Below are 19,366 nucleotides of genomic sequence, written 5' to 3' on the forward strand. Positions count from 1 at the left end.
AAGGAGCGACTCATCTGGTTAATTTTGCAACAACAGGTGTAAAGTTAGCCAGATAAGACTTACCTGGCCAACTAGCGATTTTTATGGTGATATTCAGTGGCGTAGCAGCCATGCTGCTGACTATCACTTGCAAGTTAGTCGGATGAGCCTTATCCGGCTGAATTACTTAAGCAGCTACATACAGTAACATAGTAATGACAGCAGAAGAGGACCAAATGGTCCATCCAGTCTGCCCAGCAAGCTTCTTATGGAAGTAACTGCCCCTCCGTGCAGGCTACCCCCAGGTTTCTGTTAAAGGTTCTACTTTGGATATCTGGCCCTTAAATTTTATTTCAGCTCGTCAAATGAACCGAACCAAAATAAATATAACAAACTGAAACCGAAAATAAAAAGAATCCCCAGAGCAAAACTACACATCCCTGCAACCTTGACGAACTTCGGATTCTTTGAAATCGCTTCACAATCAAAGCAGAACGGATTCGCGGAAGCTTGGTGGCAGGAGATAGCCTCTCTTCCCCCTCCCAAATAAACCAGCTAAGTCTGTGGCACTGCCGTCTTCCTTAAATGACAAGCCACGTTATTTGTGAAAACGAGCTCACGTCACAGCTCCTGCAGGTAAGGCCTGATCATATTCGGATGTATTCTCAGTGAACTATCGCTTGCAGTTAGACTATTCTTAGCAATACGTGGAAACGTCTATAATAATGTCCTACAGCTATACCAAGCTCTATTCAGGGCAACAACTGAATGCAGAGTGATGCAAGCGCCATGAACCTTGATTTAGGAGAATATGTAAACATTAGATGTGGGGGACACTGGGGAAGAGCTTCTGTAGTTGCTAGTGCCCACAATACCATTTTTTTTTTTTTATCCTTTCATGAAAGGAACACATTTATTTATTTTATTCTATTTAATATTCTGCATTTTCCAGGAAAGGCAGACAGCGGATTCCATACAAACAATAACCCCAAGCCTTCAAACAATAGACAAAAAAAACAACTAATGACCATTCATGACACCTGTCCCCCAAAACAAGCAGGCACCAACCTCTAACATGGGATCGCAATATAAAATGCAGCACAGCGGTTCATGTTACAGTGACTGCTGACTACTCCTCTTTTCATTTCAAATTACCTTTATTTTATTTTATTTTTTAAATTATGTAAGTCTGCCTCAGCCTCTGACTGGATTCAGGGACTCACCAGGGAGTGCTGGGGGTCAGGCTGTGACCCCCAATGCTCCAGGGGAGGAAGGAAAGTTTTCGAAGCCACCTAGGGTAAAGGAGGTTCTCCGGCAAAGAGTTGATGCACTCCCCACCTACCGACTGGGGATTGTTAAAAAAAAAATTCCTTTGTTGGGTTAATCTGCTGGGAATGATTCACTTGCACCTGGCACAATCCATAGACCACCCCAAAATACCATCTCCGAAATCTACAGGCGCTCAGGGGTTTCTTCTCTAACCACTCTCAAAGGGAGAGGGACCCTCCCTGACCTTTACCCCGCACTGGGATCTGATCAGTTCTTCTTACACGAAGAAACACTTCTCTTGAATTTAGGAAAAAAAAAACCCATCCCTTTCAGCCAGCAACTCTGCAGAATTTCTCCTGGACGGGGGCAGCTCTCCCACTGAGCCCCGACAGAAAATCCAGCTGCTGAGACGCATACGGTAATTCTTCAGAGAAGCTCTAGGAGTGTGGGACTAACTCCCCTGTTCCCAGCTCCATTCATCTGGGTCATCTCGGACTCAGGATCCTTTGGGATCCCAAGGGACTTCCAAACCCTGGGTGCCTGAGGATTCCTCCCCTTGAGCCTCAGCACACTCCTAGGGCAGGAGGGGGGTCAAAACGAGCAAGAGCCAAAGGTGGTCATGCGTTCTATGAAAAGCACTCCCCGCGAATCGCCCCCCCACTGGGGAGGGTGAAAGATCTGCTCCAGGGCCTGATGGGACTCTTTGACGAAAGCCTTGCAACTAATTTTATGTTACACAGAAAAGAAAGAAAGAACAAACGACAGGAGACAGCCCCTAGGCCACAGAAAAGGGAGCACTGCAATTGATTCAATGAGAGTCCAGCCAGTGGCGTAGTTGGGACTGATCTTTTGGGGGGCAACCAAAGGTTAAAATAGGTAGGAAGTAGGCATACAGGTCTACTAGTTGTCGTCTTCTCGATAAATAATGCCTTAGAGGTACATCTTCAAACAATACGCGAGCGCGTACTTTCCTTCGCCCTCCCCCCACCTTCCCCTCCCTTCCCCTACCTAACCCACCCCCCCCCCCCCGGCCCTATCTAAACCCCCCTTAACTTTGTGCGTGCCGGCTGGCAGCCCCGCTCCGTCCTCCGGTCCCGGGGGCTGGTCCGGAGGCCTCGAACACGCCCCCCAGGCCCGCCCCCGAAACGCCGTGGCACGCCCCCGAAATGCCACATCATTTCGGGAACACCCCCGGACACGCCCCCTCCCGCCCCTTTTCGAAAGCCCCGGGACTTACGCGCTGGCGGCCTATGCAAAATAGGCGCACCGGCGCGCGAGGGCCCTGCACGCGTAAATCCTTCCGGATTTACGCGCGTGGGCCTTTTAAAATCCGCCCCTTAGAGTGCACCTGACAATGGATTTCTAGATAGTCCACAACAGCTGATGTGCATCATGAGCGACACTTTAAAATATTGTAACTCAATTATTTCAAACTTACCAACATTAAAAATTTCTTTTTAATCTGTATTCCTTTTATATTTATTGCAGTTTATAAATACACAAGAATATCATGTAAAAAGCAAAGAATACAAACATCAGATCTCATTAATCATTTAATTAAAACAAATCTCCATGTTCTCTTTCCTAAATCCTCTTTCCAGAAAGGCAGAGATCATCATAACTGCAATAAAATAGCAAAAATTATAATAACCATAAGAACAGGTGTAGAGCAGAATGAAGATAGTTTACATTACATCCCAACCCGCAAAAAAAAATATATTTTCAAATTCTGGTGTCACCTCAGCAAAACAAAATCCTTCTACTGCTAAGCACTTTGTGAAGTAACACAAACCCTGCAAAAAATAAAATAAAAAAAGGCAGCTAAAATCTTGCTATTCCATACAATCACAGCACGGACTCTCAGGAATCAAACAGCACCATCATTTATACAAAGGCAGCAGTACAAATATTACACCAGGACCTAGAACACTAATACATCACCTTCTGGGAAAGAGAACAAGCTGGACTGCTGCAATCCCTACAGGGAAATACTGCACCTCAATTACACACAGGCGGAATACAGACCGACCCTTACCTAATACTGAACTAGAAACCTGCAGACACAACTGAAATGGAAAGCCAGAGAAACCAGACTCTAAAAAAAGAGCAAAATACAAAAATAGAAGAAATGTATGTTTCCCCAAAATGGCTAAAAACTCTGGGGCTGACATTCAGCCTCACAGCATCTAATTGACAGGCTCATTCATCAAACTGCGTTAGGGCCTTAACGCGGGCGTAAGAACCCTAATGCCCGCAATAACACCATTCTGAGCTGCGTATGCAAGTTTTCAAAATGTAGTCAAAGGGGAGGAATTTGGGCAGAGTTTATGAAAATGAGGGGTGTTTAATGTTGTGTATGATAGTGTAACACAGGTTATTGCATGTTTTAATGCTGGAAATAACTTCACCTTTTTTCCTGGTGTTATGTTCTGTGAAATGTCCAAACCACGATGTGTGATATTTATTAGGGGTGTGCATTCGTTTTCAGCGTATTGTGAATCCGCAATGTATATGCCATATTCGTTGTATTCGTGGGGGTTCCGAAACATATGGCGAACCCCCACGAATAAGACGGATCACCAACGAATAAGTCCCCCACCCTCCTGACCCCCCCCCCCAAGACTTGCCAAAAGTACCTGGTGGTCCAGCGGGGTTCCTGGAGCGATCTCCTGCACTCGGGCTGTCAGCTGCCGGTATTCAAAATGGCGCCGATAGCCCCTGTGACATAGTAAGGGCAAAGGCTATCGGCGCCATTTTGAATACTGGCAGCCGACAACCCACATGCAGGAGATTGCTCCAGGACCCCCGCTAGACCACCAGGGACTTTTGGCAAGTCTTGGGGTGGGGGGCCTATTCGTTGGTGATCCGTCGTATTCATGGGGGTTCGCCATATGTTTCGGAACCCTCAATGGCACCAATGGGACATGGTAGGAGCAACCGACCAATGGCGCCGATATCCCCTGTGACATAGTAAGGGCAAAGGCTATCAGCGCCATTTTGAATACTGGCAGCTGACGACCCGCGTGCAGGAGATTGCTCCAGGAGATTGCTCCAGGGTCAGGAGTGTCCCCCCCCCCCCCCCAAAGACTTGCCAAAAGTCCCTGGTGGTTCAGCGGGGGTCCTGGAGAGATCTCCTGCACGCGGGTCACTGGCTGCCAGTATTCAAAATGGCGCCGATAGCCTTTGCACTTATTATGTCACAGGGGCTATCGGCACCATTTTGAAGATCGACAGCCGACAGCCCGAGTGCAGGAGATCGCTCCAGGAACCCCGTTGGACCACCAGGTACTTTTGGCAAGTCTTGGGGGGGTCAGAAGGGTGGGGGTTTGTAGATAAATAACTTTAAAGGGTTGGGATGGGGTTTTTTGGGGGGAACGAATGTATTTTTGACATGAACGGATCGGGGGCCCCCGAGAATGGATGCAACGGATTTGGGCCCCTATGAATCCGAATCCCGAATGGGAGGAATCCATCCCTGCTGCACATCCTAATATTTATCACAAATTCTGTTTTGGGCAGGAGAGGGAGGGGGTGGAGTACTCGTTGCAAAATGGCGCCGGCCATATGGCCACCGCCATTTTGCATTACGGCAACACGATTCGAGTGCAGGAGGTCGTTCCCGGACCTCCGCTGGACTTTTGGCAAGTCTTGTGGGTCAGGAGGCCTCCCCAAGCTGGCCAAAAGTCCCTGGGGGTCCAGCGGGGGTCCGGGAGCGATCTCCTATGCTCGTGACGTCGGGGGACAGGAACCAAAATGGCACCATTCCTATCAACGCACTCGTGGCCCGAGAGTGGAACATCACACCGGGACCCACCCACTGGACCCCAGGTAATTTAAGACATTTTGGGGGGGTTCGGGAGGGTGGGGGATTTATTTTAAAGGGTCGGGGTGGGTTTTAGGGTTATTTTAGTGTGCCGGTTTTCCCGCCCTCCCCCTTCCCCCGATTTACGATTTTTGACGATAAATCGGGGGAATTCCTATTATATATCACCTTTAACGATTTAAAATATATCGGACGATATTTTAAATCGTCAAAAAACGATTCACATCCCTAACAATCGCTCCTTCATAAATGTTTTTGAATATTAAAAGAATAAGTATAATAGTCTATTTATTTTTATGAGATAACTGGGTTTTGCATGTGAGGAATCTAAATGTCCCTACGTGACAGCAGAGGGGTTTTGGGTGGGAACGAGGAGGAGAGTGAGCTCATTTACCAAGTGTTAGTGCTGGCATTAACGCTGATATTAGTATGCGCAAGTGAGGCTGTCCGGTCCATGTTACTGCCAGATTCCTAAGCACCTTCAGTTCCACATGGAATAAAGGCGCGAGCAATTCTATTGCCTTTACAAGGAATCCCAGGGTAAAAGACACAGCTTCCCCACACAATTCAATGACATTTAAAGAGTAAGATAGTGCTGGGTACTCCAAACTGATTGCTCCGGAAAAGCAAGGGCAAATTCGGTTGCATTCCTCAGCTCCGAAAATTCACCCTTTTGAAAGTTTGGGGGTGGCCTCAGAAACCTGTCCGCACTGCGTCAGTCTGGTAGGCTTCTGATCTGTCTGTCCTTTCACTGGGAAAGGGATATCCTCCGGCTGAGCTCTAAAGCAGCGTGGCCGAGGCCGACGACACCGGCTCTGATTTAAACTCCTGCAGCCGGAGTGTTTCTGTCCCGCACAAAGGGAAACTGGTCCCTCATGAAGCAGGACAGTTATCAGATTGGCCGATTATATACCTCCTTTCCTATGGAACAGCCACTGCTTATTACCGGCATCAGGAGCATGGGATCTACCTAGTGTTTGAGCCAGGTACTTGAAATCTGGACTGGCCACTGCTGGAGACAGGATGCTGGGCTTGATGGGCCCTCGGTCCGACCCAGTATGGCAATTCTTGTATTCTGCATGGTATACAAGGGATGCATATACCGTACATGAGGGTTCATATCTGGCCCTCTGGGAATAGTGCTAGAGTGATAAAGATGATGTCACTTGCATCTCCTGGTACACTCTGGTCTCACTGCTGTCGCATGGAGAAAAGGAAGCAGACTAAGCATCCTCGTTTGCACTTGCAGTATGCAGACTGAGAAGAAAAACCCCCCAGCTTTAGAAATGATTTTCAAGTATTTACCTCCTGCAGTTCCCCTTCGGCGTTCAGAAATTCCGTGACTCCGCTGATAAGTTTGGAATTCATAAATAAAGCCTCACCATATCTTTACGGGGAGGGGAAAAGAAAAAAAAGCACTCATTAAACATTTAAAGTAGCTATCTGTTTCAAAAGTTTTCAATTACAAATGAATGGGCATCGACACCAAAATCTAAGCCAGGGCCAAGGCAGTTTGGGAAAGAACACGCCAACATTGTTACTTGTAAATCGGCATGATGTGATACCTATCGCGAATGCCGGTATAGAAAAACACAAAATAAATAAAATAAAACATGTCAACCACAGCTGCCTAAAAGAGTTTCTGCTTGAATTCTCTTTAGAAAAGGTAGCAAACGCACTTATTTGGATTGGTTTGCAGAAGCAGCAAAGGCTGTTATGCACGAATGCAAAAAGGTAACGTGAAGCCTGGCTCAGGGATCTCGGAGCCTTAAACAGGACGTGGCTCTAGTCACGCTCGTGGGCATTCAAACAATAAAAACACCCAGAAAACTGTTTTGGTTGGGTTGGTTTTTGGATCATCCTTCTTTATGGCCAAAGGATGCCCACCAGCCATACTGTGGCTAGAACAGCGAGTCAGATGTCAAGAGGTTCCTGAATATCCAAGGAGCTCAAACGAAGCTTCTGCACTCTTCCACGGACCTCTGGGAGGTCACGCTTCGACCCTGACACCTCACTTTATCCAACTGGGAACACACTCTTCTTCCTCCCTCCCTCGCACTGTTCAGACCTGGCTGGCTTCCTGTCTGGTTCCAGGGTATTTTACTTGTAAAATACTTTTCATCCTACACGGATCACAGGTTCCAATTATTATTATTAATATTATTAGTTGTTGTAACAGGAATATAGAGGTTCATGTGCAATGGCCACTGCCACTAATAAGCTTCATTTGCATCCTATTAAGTTTTCTTGCTAATGGCTTGCTTCTTTCCTCGATGAGTTTGCTGCTTCATTCTCTATTCAGTGGCCATTTAAAAAAAAACAAAAAAAACCCCAAGTTCTCTGCATCTTTCTGGCTGAACATACATTTCTGAGGTGCCAGGTGAAATCTGGAAATATAGACATATCCAGATCTAAGCCAAGAATGTCAGAATTACGATGGATTCTCGAGTCCTTGATTTGTGTAGCTCAGGGTAAACCATACATTGAATGGAAGGAATTATTCTGCGAGTTTTATGTTTGGGGGATAGGTAACCAAAATTTATTTATTTACTTATTTAAAACATCTTTTATAGGACTCCTTTGATAAATCATCCTAAGCAGTGTATAGCATATACCAATCAATATTTAACAAATAAAAAAAAAAACAAACCACAAATTAACTGTGACATCTAACATATCATTCACACCAATAAACCAACTATAAAATAATAAAACAATAATGTCAAATAAAGCCACAAAACTATACAAGAATCACTGACCAAAGTAGCACTGTCATTCCCCATTCCCATTATACAGCCCTCAGAGCTGTAATTTTTTACCTTTAAAACACACACGGCCGGATTTATGCGAGCAGGGCCCTCGCGCGCCGGCGCGTCTATTTTGCATAGGCCGCCGGCTCGCGCAGAGCCCCGGGACGCGCGTAAGTCCCGGGGCTTTTAAAAAGGGGCGTCTCGGGGTGTCGCCAAATGATGCGGCGTTTCGGGGGCGTGACGCGGCGTTTGGGGGGCGGGCCCGGGGGCATGGCACCGGCCCGGGGGCGTGGTCGCGCCCTCCGGAACAGCCCCCGGGTCGGGTCTTGGCACGCCAGCAGCCCACTGGCGCGCGCGGATTTACATCTGCCTCCGGTAGGCGTAAATCCATGGATAAAGGTAGGGGGGGGTTTAGATAGGGCCGGGGGGGTGGGTTAGGTAGGGGAAGGGAACGGAGGCAGGCTGTGCGGCTCGGCGCGCGCAGGCTGCCCAAATCGGCAGCCTTGCGCGCGCCGATCCCGGATTTTATAAGATACGCGCGGCTACGCACATATCTTATAAAATCCAGCGTACTTTTGTTTGCGCCTGGTGCGCGAAGAAAAGTACGCGATCGCGCTATTTTTTAAAATCTACCCTACAAAGTTTACCAATGCTTCACATGGGTCCATTTGTCGGGGTTCAGATGAAACTGAATTGAAGAACACATGATTCTTCCATAATTAACATTTTCCTTTTGATCCCAAGGGGAGTTATGGTGGTCAGAAAGGACTTAATCCAAACTAGTTTGTGCATCCCTCAACATGCATCCACGTTATACTAAGCAAGAACACTCACCTGGCATTTAAAATGTTCCATTTTTCCCTGAAGAACTTCCATGCTAGATCTCGCCCATGTGGGTTTCGTGCAACATGGATAATCACATCAATTGCATCTTGATCCAGGACCACGTCTGAATTCAGGGAGAGATTAAGAAGCCTTCACAGGCCGAGGTTAGAAAAAGGCCACAATGTAATCGTCTTGCTGGGGCAACAGCAAAGGAGCCATTGAAAACAGAGAAAGAGCTCCACTTACCTGTTTAACAGATTTCTGTCGTCGCTACAGGTCAAGGCTTCTAGCAATATTTTCTTTTCTGACACCGCCGTGGAAGCATGGAATTTCATCCAAATGAATTCCCAGACATCTTCATCCATCAAGGAAACACCTGTACAGTATACAATGTCTCTGACATTCGGTGGAATCCTAAATGAGCATAGAAGCGTGGGATAAAAGTTAATCTAGCATACACTCAAAGGACACCTGCCAGACGGAAAACAATCAATATTTGTATTACAAGTTATATGTAGTTGAATTAATTAAATCCTAGCTCTCCAATCTTCTTTCTCTTGATCGTAGTCCAAACGTCTTCTCTAAAACTTTATCAAGTATACATTTGCATTAACTCTTTACAGTGTATTTTGGTTTGAACACTCCAAGTCTCACTTCTTATGAAGGCAAAAGACAGAGCATAATAGAAATGTGCCGGTGAGTGCCCCCCAACCTGAATATGCTTCCCCCCCCCCAATATTTAGAAAGCTACTGCAGGGAGCAATGTACAGTAGATACTCACCCCCAGCACATAAGTTAGCCATAAGTACATTATGATTAACTTACATTTATATATAGCCGTTAGGTTTTTACGTTATCTGGTTATATGTAGCTGGATAACTTTGGGGACGTTTATTCCGCTGAATATATGGGACAAGTTATCCGGCTAACTTGTCCACTACCTGCACTGGGTATTGACCTCTTAGTGTAATTTTGTCATATAAAATTCCTGTGGATGTTTTCTGTTCCTCATTAGCATTCACGTATATATTTGGTGCATGTCAAGGACATAAATATTTGATAAAAGGACCACAAGAAGCAGCAACATGGTTCTGACCTAGAACAAGGATATATGAGATCATGCCATTAAACAGCTCTTTAACATTATGGTTTCTAGAATTGGTAGGGGAAACAGGAAAATCAGAGATGAGTGGCTTTTAGGATATGAATTATTCTCCAGGAGGGACTGACCCACAATTGGGTATTTATGGACGTGCTGCAGGTCTTGAATCATGACTTTTTTTTTTTTTTTTTTAAAGATCCTAGTTAGAAAAACATGTGGCAGTATAGGAGGGTGTTATTGTGAGAATGACACTCTCACGGCCTTGATTTTAATTGGCCATAAACGCATTATTGCTAAATGGAAAAGACATCCACAAAACTAGAGATCTTTTCTGCATTAAGTATAGGTTTCAAATGTTCATTGATCACATAGCATTTTCTATATTCTTTTTCAGTGTATTTATCATACATGAGTATCATATCTCTCAGTGGTAATTTTCTATAAAAGAAAAACGATGCCAGGTTAGGACAAGCTACAGCTTCCACCTTCCACTCCAACTGTAATGGGGAAAAGGAAGCAAGTTCCAAAAAGGTTCCAGGTCAGTACCTGGCAGAAAATCACCATTGGTATCTACTAGCAATGTGCAGAAGCAAACTTTCATTTCCATTTGTTTATTGATTTCGTAGGTCACCTCCATTTCTTTCATACGAAAATTTTTTTCGTTTCTTCATTTCCCATTAAAGTCACTGGGAGAAGCAATGCAGCCTATTTTGAGCTTCCACGCTGTGGTTTTCTAATCAATTCTAATGACATGTAAGGGTAGACAACATGAGAAGAAGAAGGAGAGCTCCAAGGCACCAAGACTGTGGCAAAGTGGCACCAAACGTGGCATGAATAGCCAAAGGCACCGTAAAGGGGCAAAAGGGTACCAGCGGTGGCAGGAGTTCTCCAAGGCATTATCCGAGGAACAAAATAGCAGCAAGAGTGTCAAGAACACTCTGGGGCTTCAAAAGAGGGCACCGGCAGCAGTGGCATAAACCCTCAAAAACAGCATGAAAGAGGGAAATTGGCATGAACATCCTAAGGCACCATGAAGGGGGAACAAAGCATCAAGGGTGCAGGAACAAAAGGTCCCAGGCACTGACAGAGGGACACAGCAGCACAAAGAAGAGCATGAAGACCTTGAAGCACCGTGAGAGGTGCAAAGCAGTTACTCACAGTGGCAAGAACACCCCAAGATATACACTTTGGAGTATGGAAGCACGGCAGAATGACATCAAGACCTCTAAGGTGTAGCATGAGTGGTATAGCAACAAGGCAGAGTGGCAGCAAGACCCCCAAGTTGTATAATTTGAGCTTTGGCAGCAAGCCAGAATGGCAGAAAGAACCCCAAGGTGGTATAAAAGGTGTATGGGAATAAGGCAGAGTGGCAGCAAGAGCCCAAGTGTAGATAAGGGATATAGCAGCAGGGCTTGAAGGTAGCAAAACCCCCAAGGCGTATCATTAGGAGCAGGACAGCTTTACCTTGATTGGTCCCCCTCTACTTGCTGTCTTCTTCCATCTCGACTCTGCCTTGGCTACTACCTCAGAACCCCAAGGTGGTATAAAAGGTAGATGGGAATAAGGCAGAATGGCAGCAAGACCCCAAGTGTAGTGTCAGGGGCATAGAAATTAGGCAGAGTGGCAGCAAGACCTCAAAGTGTAGATAAGGGATATAGCAGCAGGGCTTGAAGGTAGCAAAACCCCCAAGGCGTATCGTTAGGAGCAGGGCAGCTTTACCTTGATTGGTCCCCCTCTACTTGCTGTCTTCTTCCATCTCGACTCTGCCTTGGCTATTACCTCACTCAGTAATTTCTTGGTTGCTCTAATTACTGGTCTTACTGCAGCACTTTTTAACGGATCATAGACTTGAATGGGAAACAAATGAACAAAACTAAAATTTTTGTTTAATTTGTGGTCATCCTTCCATTCATTTTGGGGGTCCCACGAATGTAATGAAAATGGTCTCGTTCATTGCATTTTACCCATTCATTTCGAACAAATGCACATCCCTTGGGGAGGCAACTTTCCCAATTTCTATTCTTTTTTTTCCCATAAAAGAAACCAAATCTTGTATACTGTCCTCTGTTTCACTAAGTACATACTGTCAATGATTGATCAAAAGCAGCAAGGTCAAAACAATGCAGACTGGAGTACAGAAGAGTGAGAGCAACTGCAAAGGAAGACAAATAGAGGCTGCAGATCTGTCTTCTTTCCCTTTAAATCAATTTCAAACGCTTTCACTGATGACTGAGGGCCTTTCACTTCGCAGTGTACAACTGATTTGAAACTTTGGGGCAGATAGATAGCAAAGTGGCAAGGGATAGTGCGAGAGAAAACCAAGAACTGAACAAGGTCTACAGTTACCCAAAGAGTAGGGACAACAGGCCGGCTCTGTGGGCCATGAGATCTTTAGCTGTTGACAAGGTTCCTATTGCAGTGACAAACCTCATTGTGGAATGAAGTTAAATTTGGACTCAGTATTAGTTTCTAGTCTGTGAGCCTAGAACCACTGGTGAATGAGTTTCGGACAACTTGTAGGTAGATCACCAGATAGCTTACCATTAGTCATTCAACCAGGAAAATTAAAAGTAAGGCAGCAATTAAAAAATCATTTGAAACTGACATTACCACATCTAGAGCCTCAAAACTGTGAATATCACAACATTTTTTATCTGGGTAGTTGTACTGCCAATATTAGCTCAAAAAAATATTATATATGAGGAAACAAAGTGTTTTGTATCAACTTTGATCAACTGCATAGATCACATATTTGCACACACACATTTTTGGGTATAAATACAATACTGAGGTATATATTTGTTTTAATTGTTCCTGTTTCAGTACTTTGCAGCAAGTCAGTGTAATCTAAATAGTGATGTATTGGCCTGTTCTGTAAACTGCTGCAGTAACCAGAATCTTTGGAGAGTTGCTTGGATATGATACATGTCAAGATCCCAATGCAATACTTTTGAAATATTTTGTCAGTGGGTTGCAGTTTATCATCCAAAAATAACACTACAGTTGTTTTGTCCTCACATTACTCTTCGCAGAGCCAGACTCTGCAAACCACCCTGAGAAGTTGGTTATTGCTCACTAGCCCCTTGCTCTCGTGACAGATGTACAATTTCTTTCGAGCACTTCAGCAAAGTATTGCTGCTGCCATGCTAGTACACTTGTAGAAATAAAGGTCAACAAACAAGCTGCAGATGGATAGATTTGAAAAGATAATTATGATGGAATATTATAATTATTAAATCAAAGTCCAACTTTTTAAAAAAAGATTATACAGTGCCTATTGATGTTCAAATTGCTGCTAACATTTTTACCCCATGTACAACATTTGCTTAGTTCAGTTGAGTACCTACTGAGGCTGAGCAGTAAAGCCCATTAACAATTAAAGTGCATGTTAAACCCTTTTCGAACACGCGCTACATAGCAGGCTAGTCACCAGGTAGTTAATTTTCAGAGGAGTCTAGCACACGTAACTACCGATTTAGCTGACTCTTTCCCCAGGTGAAGCTTCACATGTACTTTCACAACCTACATACTTTTAGATGCCTTAAAAAGAGGTATTTTTGGTGGAATTTTTAAACTGCATTTTCAAATATATGCGGCCCTGTTCCTCCACCCACACAAACAGCAGGTGCAAAGCGAACAGACAGTTTTGTACCCTCACCAGTATTAAGCAGATTTTCCAATAGAAACCACCTGCGCATCTTTCCTTTGAGACATTCACTGTAAATTCTGCAGGTACAAAAGTCCCTTGCACCTAGCCCACTTACTGAGCATTGCTCTATAAAGAATTAGAGGATCACTTTTAGAAATTTGCGTAGAGTGACAGATATGCATGTATATGGCTATGTGTAGATTTACGACAGTATTTTCCACGCATATGTGGGTAAGTTTGGTGGGGATGATCTCCAAAGCGTGCTTCTAGGCGCTTAAGCTCACTTTGAAAATTGGTATAATTGGGGTAATTTAGCAGGGTCGTCATAAAATTAGCCCCTTTATGTGGGCTCAACAAAAGGGACAGTGCCATGTAAGCTTTTCTCCCAGCTCGCCGGAATGGGATTTAATAAAACAGCCGTTTAAATTGAGTCCTCGAGGATGACATGTCAGAATCATACCCCTGCTCCTCCGCCAACGGACCGTCGTATGTCGAATGTCATCCTCGAGGGCCTGCCTGATTTAAACAGCTGTTTTATAACGGCGTTCAGCACTGCCTACATCTGCACTACTAGATAGGAAGAGAAACATGCAAATCTCCAATGTCAACTGCACTGAAATTCCAGGCAAGATAAAGAGGACAGGGAAACCCAGGTGATACCCATCCGAGTCACAATGTCACACGGTTCCGGTCTTCCTATGGAATTTTTTTTTTTTGTCTACCCTGGAAAGAATATCTCAGTGCGCTTTTCCCTCCTCCTTTTCTGGCACACATTCTTAAGAAAGCAGTTCACACAAACAGTCTGACTCGATTTAGTCATTTGTGCAAATATAAAGAAATCCAAACATTTTATCTTCCGTCTAAGGGCCTGATTAGAGGCTTGTAAGAACTGTAGCTCTATCTGTGGCATCGTCTCTGATCCCTGCTGCATACTGTGTAAATACATAATTATGCCAAGTACACAGAAACTGCAGTAGGACTGGGCGAGCGCCGGCACTGTTCTTCCTGGCACCGCGTGATTCCTCTGTAAGGGCCGCTACATTTTATTTCATGCCTACTGCTGATCAATAAACTGCCCTTTGCACTCGGATGGAACTACAGGAGGCTAGAGCCGAGCAATAGCTTATTTCTGCTCTCTTGTAGTTCTTTATTGCATTCTCACAGATGGCTCTGTGAGAATGCCATAAAGATTCTCCTGGCAAGATACGCCAGAGTGGCCTAGGGCCTCTTTCACGGCAGTGGCAAGGAACACAGAAGTCTGCCAGTCCCCCGGGCCATCTGAAACCGGACAGGTTCCCAAGTTCCCTCCTCCTTTAAGAAAATCTGGAATAATCCTAAGTAATCCAGAATTCAGGGGATCAGGGGCTGTGACTGAGGAAAAATGGGCACCTTGATAAGAAATAAACAGGACGCGGTCCCCGTAATGGAGAAAAGGTGTCAGAGAAAGGAAGAGACCGGCTTGGAAGCCTAAGATCTCCTTTCCTATACGGGGAAAGGAATGAGCTTACAATTTAAATGTTCACATCCATTCCGTCATGATGCATGGATTTCTAACGTGATTCCCCGCCCCCACCACCACACACCCCTCCCCCTGCGAGCTCATCATTCCACAGCAATGCAGATGCTTGAGGTATTTTGGCTTTGCTGGCCACTTTCCTCCTATCATCAAATTATCTTGCAGAATGTTTGCTCACAAAAGTGACTGTTGTTAATAGCCGAGATAGGATGTTCTCTGTGATGTAAACCAATTCTGTAATCCCCTCAGAAAAACAGGCATGGAAGTTGTTATTAAGGCAATTGTTAGTTTTTAATCGAATGCTGGAACTGTTTGCATGATGACGGGAAGAGCCTGCAAGTTAAGTATTCTCAAAGAAGGAAGATGAAATGCATATTTTGATTTGCTGAAAGTATGTAGGGAATAGGCTATTTCTATGAACCAGACATTCCATGCAGAAGGCATAACTGGATGCACAAACGTACAAAGAAAGAGGAACACTTCGCAGAGCCAGATTCAAACTGCTGTCCTAGAGCCAAACAGGAGCTCGACAGGGTGCAGTACCACCTCCGACCACTAGGTAGGAGTCAACGCGCCCAGACAGGTGGTTCCATAAAACAGATATTCACACTCTGCAGCTCCTGTGCAGTTGAATGCAGCTTCCCATGTACTCTCCCTTCTCCACCCTCCCCACCTCCCTGCAACAAACCTTTTCCCCATGTGCCTTCCCTTCTGGAAGACGGGAGCTACATTTACTGTCAGGGAGGGCTATTTTCAGCCCAGGGAATTTACTGGGGCAGGGGGTGCATTTGAAAAGTTTTCATTTTGTTTTTGTTTTGTTTTTTTTGTTTCATTGTTTATCCAAAATGAAATAAATGGAATAAAACACAGTGGAAAAAAGTTTCTTCACCCCACCGTCCGCCCACTACATCCATTCAGATAAAAGGCCCCCTCTGGCCCCCAGGACTCCCTCCCACTCCATCGGTGGCTGTTTTAGGGGCCAGAGTGACCCCCAGTCTCCGTCATGTTGTATGGCAGAATCCACCATGGGAATAAGAAGTGGGTTGGAGGGGTGGAGAAAGGTCGGAGAGTGTCCTGGGAGCCTTTCATTTCAGCTTGATTGATAAGGACAACAGACCCAGACCGCCTGGCTTTTATATTTTAAGGCGGCAGTGGTGGCAGCTTCATCACACAACGAAAGAAAAATGAAAGATTTTCCTTTCTTCTATTTCGAAAAGAAAATGAAATGAAACAGGAAGTGTCTAATTCATCCCTAGAATTGACTCAGGTCACTGCTTCGTTCCCTGAGCACATTTCTTTGAAAAGCGTCCTCTCTCCTCTAACTTTTATGATGACAAACATGGAATTTCTTGCAGGCACCATATTATGTGGCATGCTGGTAAAACAAGCTAAAAAAAACACACAAACAAGAAGCACACCTACGCAAACCTTGTTTTAAAAGCCTAAGATATAAATAAGCTACCCTGCAAGCTTTCAGCTTTGAAGTTGAGGCATACAAAGAAAAATTATGCAGAAAAAAAATGAGATTTTCCTTCTTAGCACTGGAAGTGGATGTCTAAGAACATTCGCTCTGGTGCACACCTGCTACTTTAGGGGACTGGCCGGTAAGAGTGCCCTCGAGCTCAGGTGCCAAACTTTCTTATTTCAGATCTAGCTTGCATTCAGAGCTTGAATCCAGACCTTTAAATCTAGGATGCACTTATGCTTGTGAGTGCAGGCCTCACTTGGGGGGCATAAAAGAGCCCAACTCACATGGCCTGGGATGGTTTGCTGGCAGGCATCGGACAGATAATGGAGGGCGGGGTTGAAGGGAGACACTGGGGGAGGTGGTGAGGTTTAGGGTATGGGAATTTATGGGCTCGTCTACCCACCAGGCCCCAAGCATCTTAGGCATTTTGTATAGAGAGATGTTACACTATCATTTATAAGCCCATGGGCTTATAGCACTGAGCTTCTCTCCCCACAGAGACAAAATCAGAAAAGTCCTTTCAAACAGGGCATCTCAACAATATTTATCTTAGGGCATACTTTGGAGTTTGCATGACCTTCATGGCAGTCTAACCTTTCCTCCCCCCCCCCCCCCCCCTCCCATTCTATTGTTTTAAAATAGGAGCAGCAATGGCTGCGGATGGCCTGAGCCCCAAATCAGTGAGCTTGGTAGATGGAAGCCAAGAAGGTACTTGAATTACATCAAGAAAGAGGAGACAACTAACCAAAATGAACCAGTTTACAACATTGATTTTCCCTCTCTTTTGCGGAAGGGAGCCGCATGTCAGCAAAAACTAGAATATACGATAATCCATGGTCCGTTCCTTTGCCTACTGGGCAAAGAAAGAGCTGAGGCAAGGCATTCCAGAACAAAGCTGGGCCCGCCACAAGAGGAAGCCGAAATGACATGGACGGGCAAAAGTGAATGTGAGGAGACCAGGTTAGGCCCACTTTGTGATTCAAAGCAAGAGAGGAAGCCACCCTGGAGATGCTCATGCTGAATCTAACAACTTAACTGCAACAAAGAACACAGACCTTATCATTAAAATTAAGGAGGATTTAGCATCTCGAAGTCCACACGGAAACATATGGGAGGGAACTACCTGGTCGGATATTATTCCCCAGTTGATTTAGAAAGGAGCGAAAAGTCAAACAGGAATTAAGAAGAGAAAACCTTTTATCACCTTTTGCATTTAAACAACTGTATACTAGGTTTTGTCATTTAAAATGGGCCAAAATTTCAAAGCATGCTATTCAGAGGCACCAAAGAGAGCAAGAATAAATACGTTTTTGCTTGTAAATGTAATTATTTCCCATTCAATGGATGCAAACATGACAACAAATCTGTAGGTTAAACCTTTGATCTCTCCAGTTCAGTAACAACTATTCACTTTTAGGGGGTAATCGTCACAGGCATTTCCATGCATAAACCTTGGTTTTATGCGCGTAAATGGCTGCGTTAAAACTGAAGTGGTGCAAATAAATTGCAATGAGAGAAAAAAACATTCTATTTTTCATTCTCAATTTGCTTCATATAATCTCCCAACAAGAGAAGGATAGAAGGGGGGAAGGATGGTAAGACCCTCATATTATCTACTGCATAACACAGAGAGAGGTATCACCCGGCAACTCTTGGTAACCTTCAGCTTATCACTGCATCCCCATCCACCTACCCTCCTTTATTTCTATTTACCCTGCCCTTAGGCACTTTTGTCTCCCTATCATTAATGCTTTTCACTGAATTATATGAAACCTTGTATAACCTTGGATGTGTCTATCCGGTAGTGTGATATGATCCTAACAAGGGCCCTTTGTTGCACCACAAGGCTTCTTCAGAGGCCATTGTCCTTAGGATCATAACCAATGTATCCTCAGGGAGTAAGATTAACAACAAGGGGTATGTGTGGTGAAATTTCCACTACCTCTACTTGGAGGCTGGTCCATGTCTCTACCATCCTTTTGGTAAAGAAATACTTATTTAGATTTCCGTTGAAAGAAGCCCACCTGTACCTTGATACCTTGGAGCTAATGCCGCTATCGTAACTCCCATCAGTAATGATACTTATCTAAATTCTATGATCGCCTCTCTTTTCCTACCCCGGCCAATTTCCCCCAGGATTCTCAAAGCAAATTTCACTTTCAAAAAAATACTTGGTAAAGTCTGGATGTGCAATGTACCACTATGCCAGGCGGTTTGAAAATGACCCTCTTAACTGGTAGCGTGATTAATACCAGGCATATTGTAAAAAGGTAAAAAAAAAAAAAGGTTTTATTGCTTACAGATTTTTTAAAAATATTATTCTGAATGATTGTTATTTGAAAGCACTATTTAGCTTACGTGAGCGTTAGTTTGAGGATAAAATACTTTCAGGCTGATGCAATATCCACATGGGAAAAACGGGTGGCTCACCATTGAGCGCCCGCTTTCCTAACGTGCGCCCATCCACTTCTCCCGGGCGCGCGATGCAGTAGGCAAATGGGCCGCTGCCCTAGAAAGGGGAGATTGCGCGTCCCGAGCGCCTCCTCGGCATCCAGGAGAAGTGGCTGTGTGCGGGTTAGGAAATCGGACGCTCAATTTTATGAGCATCCATTTTCCTAACCTGACCGCCATCAAGACTTTTTTTTTTTTTCACGTTACTGCTTTCTGTGGTTCTTGCGACTTAATATCACCACGATATTAAGTCAGAGGAACCACAGAAAAGCAGTATTTCTTTCTTTTTACTTCAACTTTTGGGGCTCCTCAAAACTTAAGGCCAGCTCCGGAGCCTGCCATTAATTTTTGAGGGTTAAAATGTGTGCAACTGGCGCATGGTTATTTTTTACATAGGGGGTAATAGCTAATAGCCTCATCAACATGGCATTTACATGTGATGAGCACAACTAGGATGCCCTGGTTTGGACGTGCATTTTGGACGCACTGATTCCCTTCTTGCATCAGGGGTTATGGACACAAACAGAATGTTGG

The 19,366-nt window shown here is 44.7% G+C and overlaps 1 protein-coding gene across 1 annotated transcript in view; it reads right to left on the reverse strand.

Moving 5' to 3' along the window:
* TRHDE (thyrotropin releasing hormone degrading enzyme) overlaps positions 1-19,366 on the reverse strand; it is a 354,513-nt gene that overhangs the window by 5,645 nt on the left and 329,502 nt on the right. Inside the window, exons 16-18 of the mRNA XM_029597174.1 lie at positions 8,893-9,060; positions 8,656-8,796; positions 6,377-6,458 (exon numbers count right to left, since the gene is read on the reverse strand). Of these exons, the coding sequence (XP_029453034.1) occupies positions 6,377-6,458; positions 8,656-8,796; positions 8,893-9,060 (391 nt within the window). The remainder of the gene's footprint in view (positions 1-6,376; positions 6,459-8,655; positions 8,797-8,892; positions 9,061-19,366) is intronic.

This window comes from Rhinatrema bivittatum, chromosome 4 (assembly GCF_901001135.1).
Source record: "Rhinatrema bivittatum chromosome 4, aRhiBiv1.1, whole genome shotgun sequence".
In the NCBI taxonomy this organism is placed as follows: domain Eukaryota; kingdom Metazoa; phylum Chordata; class Amphibia; order Gymnophiona; family Rhinatrematidae; genus Rhinatrema; species Rhinatrema bivittatum.